At 50.8% G+C, this 5,529-nt stretch overlaps 1 protein-coding gene across 1 annotated transcript in view; it reads right to left on the reverse strand.

The window, feature by feature from the left end:
* PHLDA3 (pleckstrin homology like domain family A member 3) overlaps positions 1 to 502 on the reverse strand; it is a 4,045-nt gene extending 3,543 nt beyond the window's left edge. The window contains exon 1 of the mRNA XM_004700084.2: positions 473 to 502. Coding sequence (XP_004700141.1) covers positions 473 to 502 — 30 coding nt within the window. The remainder of the gene's footprint in view (positions 1 to 472) is intronic.
* Between the last annotated feature and the right edge of the window lie 5,027 nt (positions 503 to 5,529).

Here is a 5,529-nt window from a genome sequence, read left to right on the forward strand (position 1 = left end):
GCGAGGGGGGCCGCCTCCCCCGACAGCCCTCGCCGGCTGGCCTCCCCTCCCTCGGCCGCTTCTTGGAAACACAGCTCCCCCCGGGCCGGGGAAGAAGGGAGCGGGAGTCGTCCCCCGAGGGGATGGGAAGGCTCCCTGCTAGTGGGGGTGGGGGCTCGCTCAGAGGACGCAGAGGCACCGGCTGGCTGAGGCTTGCGTGGTGGGTGTCAGGCAGCAGCTGGAGGCGGTCCAGACCCCTAGCTTTTAAGCCCCTTTCTCGAGCGTGGCTAGCTGCCCCTCGCCATTGAGCAATCAGAAAATGAAAAATATCTTGGCGTTAAGGAAGAGAAGGGGTCATCAAGCCTATGCTGGCTTTCGCCCTATGAGCCATTTTCTCTGTGCGGGGCGGAGGGAGATGGGGGGCAGGAAAGGTTGCCCACAGCTATCTCTGGTCAGATGTCCCCGCATAGACGTCTCAAGACCCCTCCCATACACAGTCCTGCGTGGAGGACGTGGAGAGCATCGTGGGCCCCAGGCGAGGAGAGAGAAGCCCTGTGGTCAGTCAGGGTCTCCTCTGCTGGGGAGAAGGGAGCCCCCACCGTGACCTGGGGCTACCTCTGCGGGCTGCCTTCCTTGCACACATCCGAAGGGGAGGCTCAGCCCTCGTGGCTGTCTGCCTCAGTCAGTCCCAGGCCTGAGCAGTTTCAGCCCCCCACCCTCGACCGCCTTTCTCCTGGGGAGGCCCTGAGCTGAAGGGAGATGGCAAGAAGGGAGGTTTCTCTCCCCTTTCTGAGTAAAGACAGGAACTTGCAGACTTGGGTTCGAACCTCAACTGTCTCCTCTTGGTTGCTGTGCCCTGCCCACCTTGGGCAATATAATTAACCTCTCTCAATTTCCTCATCTGTCAAATGGGAGAATTATCTGTCCTTATCTCCTGGGTTTGTGGTGATGAATAAGTTAGATAGCAGGTATGAAAGCTGGCCTGGACACTTGGAAGCTCATTCCGTGTTATTCCTCACCCCTCGACTTCTACAGGAGCCTAGCGGCACATTGGTCATGTGTGGGGCTGCTAACCTGCAGAGCAGCAGTTTGAAACCAGCAGTCCGCTGCTCCAGAGGAGAGAGAAGAGGCTTCCTCCTCCCATAGAGAGTGACAGTCTGGGAAATCCCCAGCAACAGTTCTGCCCCATCCTGTAGGGTCACTACAAGTCGCATTGAGTCAGTGGCAGTAACTTTGGTTTCTGAGGTTTTAAATTTTCCTGATTGAGGAAGATAAGGAGCCCGGGGAGTAGGCTGGAACTAGAAGGTGGCTCCTGGAGGTCCTAGAACTGCCCCATCTTGGTCGACTGCCCCAGCCCCACAGTTCCTTAAGGCCGTATTCATCAGCACGTGAATAAGAGAGGATCAGGGAGCTCACCCACACTGCAGGAATAAGACCTCTTTGTCTACAGCCCATAATCCCGTCCTCCTGACCAGTGATGCAGGACCTTGTGGGACAGAGACGTGCCGGGTACAGGGGGTGAGCGGGAGCCCTGAGCCAGTGTGGGAAGAGGACAAAGGAGCTGTACAAAGGTAAGCTCAGGAAAGAAGCGAGTCTTCAAGACTATGCATGATTCGTGGCCTAGAGCAGTGGTTCTCAACCTTCCTCCTACTGTGACCCTTTCATACAGTTCCTCATGTGGTGGTGACCCCCCAACCGTAACATTATTTCTGTTGCTACTCCATCACTGTAATTTTGCTACTGTTAGGAATTGGGCGACCCCTGTGAAAGGGTCGTTCAACCCCCAAAGGGGTTTCGACCCACAGCTTGAGAACCGCTGGCCTAGATGGTGTGGTTTTCCTTGTTAACTCTGCTCCGGATAAGTGGAGACCAACAGTTGGAGTTTAGACAACTGCTCTCACGCATTCAAGACCCCAGATGCTACCCATGAGGATGCAGAACAGAACTTCCTGAGCTGCCTTCTGCCAACGGACTGAGTAGTGCCACGAGGACCTAGGATCGTCTGATGACCCCACACTGCCTCTCTAGAAGCATCTGGGTACATAGCGTTCCCTTTGGACATATAACCCAGCGGCCCACGCTTTCCTCTTTGGCCAACTAGCTGGAGGGGCGCCAGGACTTTGGACACACAGGGAGGAGGGGAAAAGACAAGAACATTGGATTACAAGGATGAGTGGGCAGAGAAAAGGTAAGTGTGTCGAGACCAAAGTTTATTAGTAGTTCCCAAGGCCGGGCAGAATCAAGGAGGGGGGGGGTGGTTCAAGGCTTGAGGGGACACCAAGCTTCTGTTAGGGGTGATAGAGAAATGGGGAATAAGGGAGATGGCTGGACAGTTCACGGAGCATGCTGTAAAGATTATTGAAAGGGCAGGTGTGTTGTTACTCAGATATTATGGTGTGCTTGCTGGCTGCTGTCCAGTGGATTCCACCTCTTGCCCACCCCTTGTGCGCCAGTGGAGGATGGCTCCCGCTGTGAGGGGTTTCCCTGCTGGTCATTATCCTGCCAGCCTGCATTCCCCTCAGTGCCGCTGGTTGGTGTGAGGCGGCAAACTTGAGGTGGACAGTCAATTGACCATCATTACAAACAAAGCAGGAAGAGAGAGAGTGGTCCAGGGAGACCCGACCTAGGAGGAGGCTAGCCAGGGCACATTCTATTGCTGCAAAGGTCCTTGGAGCTCGGGAGCCCTCTGCCCCACTCTCATGATCTTCTTCGTCTAGGGACGATGACTCATTCTAAATCTTTCTGAGAGCTGGCGGCTTGCCTAGTAGCCAGCCCCATCTGGGAGCAACTCAGGCTCAAGTTGGCCTAGCTGGGCCATCAGAAAGATCAAGAAGCCTTTGGGAGTTGGGAAAGCAGTGTACCCATGGGGCTCGTGCTGGTGCCTAACCCTCTGCCAGGGTCCCCCGACTCTTCCCCTGAAAGTTGTGGCTTTCAGTTTGTCTTTTTGGGGCACTCTGCCGTGGCAGTGCTGGGTCACAGAGGCATGCACTCCATTCTCATTCCCCTTGTTGACTCCCTATCGGATTATCGGACGGATGGACAGAATGTCCCCTGGTTGCAGCCCAGGCCTGCTCCTCGCTCTGCCCACCCCAAAGGGAAAGCTAATCTGCTTTCAGTCCTTCGGCTCTGCACTCCAGCTGGAGCAGATTGGGCTACAAAATGACCCCAGGGAATGGGATGCTGGAAGTGTCCCAGCGAGACCTAGGTTCAAGGAGACCAGGCTGCATTCTGGGTAACCACTCAGGACTGGGTGAAAAGGAAGATGGGAGCAGAGGCATGACTGGGAACCAGGGAAAGCAAGCAAACAAACAAAATCCAAAATAACCAACCCCACTGTAGGTCCTATGCGCCAGCCACGGTATTTACTCAAGCCTGCGATACATTCTGCTTCTTGTTGGCTGTTGATTCTGTCTCCCAGGTGCCTCTGAGTAGGGTGGAATCCACACCCTTTCAGTCTTCAGTCAAGCGCTCGGCTGTTTGTACCACCCAGGAACTCCTTAAATTCCATTTAGGAATTATTAATTTTTAGACTCAGTGTATTTAAAACCACCACTGATCTGTCAGTGTCTTTTGTGTGGCTGTGATGCTGAAAGCTCTGTCACTGGTATTTCAAATGCCAGCAGGGTCACCCAAAGTGAACAAGATTCAACAGTCTCCAGATTAAGAACAGATGACAAAGAAGGGATTGCTGTCTGCTTCAGAGGGATGTGCCACTGGAAACCCTAGGCATAGCATCGCAACATTGTCAGTTACCGGAAACCGCATGACGAGAACCAGACCACCGTCAGAGATAGTGCCAGAGATGAGCCCCTCTGGTTGGGAGGCTCTCAAAATATGACTGAGGAGGAGCCGCCTGCTCCAAGAAGAGTCGACCGTAACGACGTGAATGGAAGAGAGCCTGTGGAAGTAAGCCTTCCGAGCCTTCATTTGCTGATGGGGCATGCCTCAACAACATGAGAAAGAAAGGTTAAAAAAACCACTGCGAACATCAATTAATCATTGGAAATTGGAACGTACGAAGTGTGAATTGAGGAAAATCGAAAGTCATTAAAAATGAAATGGAATGCACAAAGATCGATATTCTAGGCATTCCTCACTGGCACCAAGTCAATACTGACTCACAGAGACCCCATAGGACAGGGGATAACTGACCCTGTGAGCTTATGAGATTGTCACCGTTAATAAGTCTAGAAAGCTCCATCTTTCTCCCAAGGAGTGACTGGTGGTTTTGAACTGTCGATTTTGTGGGTCACAGACCAACTTGTCACCACTCTACCACTCTGGGCTCCTCTATTCCAGGCAGTAGTGAGCTGGAATGGGCTGGGATTGGCCACTGTGGATCAGAAAATCACATGGTTTACTATGCCCAGAATGACACAATCAAGAGAGTGGCACTGCATTCATCGTCAACAAGGACATCTGGAGAGCTATCTGGAAGTACATGCTGTCTGTGGTAAGATGATGTCAATCCGCACACAAGGAAATCCAACCAACACAGCCATCATTCCAATTTATGCACCAACCACTAAAGCTAGTGATGAAAAAAAGTTGAAGAATCCTACCAATGTCTTCCATCTGAAATTGATCAAATATGCAATCAAGCTACATTGATAGTTATTAGTGATTGGAATACAATGGTTTGAAACAAAGAGGAAGGAGCAGTAGTTGGAAAATATGCCCGGGTGATAGAAATGAAGCTGGAGATCAAATGATAGAATTTTGCAAGACCAACAGCATCATCACAAATACCTTTTTTCAGCAACACAAAAAGTTACTATATACATGGACCTCTTCAGATGCAATACATAGAAATCAAACTGAAAACAGCTCTGGGAAGAGACGATGGGGAAGCTCAGTATCAGCAACTAAAACCCGGCCAGAATCCAACTGAGGAACAGACCATCCATTGCTCATGTATAAGTTCAGGCTGAAGATGAAGACAAACAAGTCCAGGAGAGCCAAAATATGACCTTGAGGATATCCCACTCCAGCTTCAAGACCATCTCAAGTACAGACGTAATGCACTAGACACTGAGGGCAGAAGACCCGGTGAGCTGCAGGATGACCTCCGGGACACCACACATGAAGAAAGCAAAAGGTCATTAAAAAAAAGAAATCAAAGTGGATGCCCAAAGAGACACTAAAACTTACACTCAATCATAGAGGAGCTAAGGCAAATGGAAGAAACGATGAAGTCAAGAGCAGAAGAGAAAGTTTCAGAGCAGCTCCAGAAGACACAGTAAAATACGACAATGAACTATTTCTGCTAGGTGAGAACACCGAGAGTTACGAAGCCACAAAGAAAGAACGGGGCTCAGCAAATCTGAAACTGAAAGAACCCAAGAAAACTTCAAGTCACTCATTGTGATATTGAAAGATTCCACGGGAAAAATATTGAGTGATGAAGCATCAAAAGAAAAGATGGAAAGAATCCAGAGTCGCTGTATCAAAAAGAACTAGTTGACTGACATTCAACCATTTCAAGAGGTAGCATGTGAGTAAGAACCAATGGTGCTAAAGGGGAAAGTCCAAGCTGCACGGAAAGCATTG

Source organism: Echinops telfairi, unplaced genomic scaffold (assembly GCF_000313985.2).
Source record: "Echinops telfairi isolate 266 unplaced genomic scaffold, ASM31398v2 ScPeMD7_7424;HRSCAF=8462, whole genome shotgun sequence".
Taxonomy (NCBI): domain Eukaryota; kingdom Metazoa; phylum Chordata; class Mammalia; order Afrosoricida; family Tenrecidae; genus Echinops; species Echinops telfairi.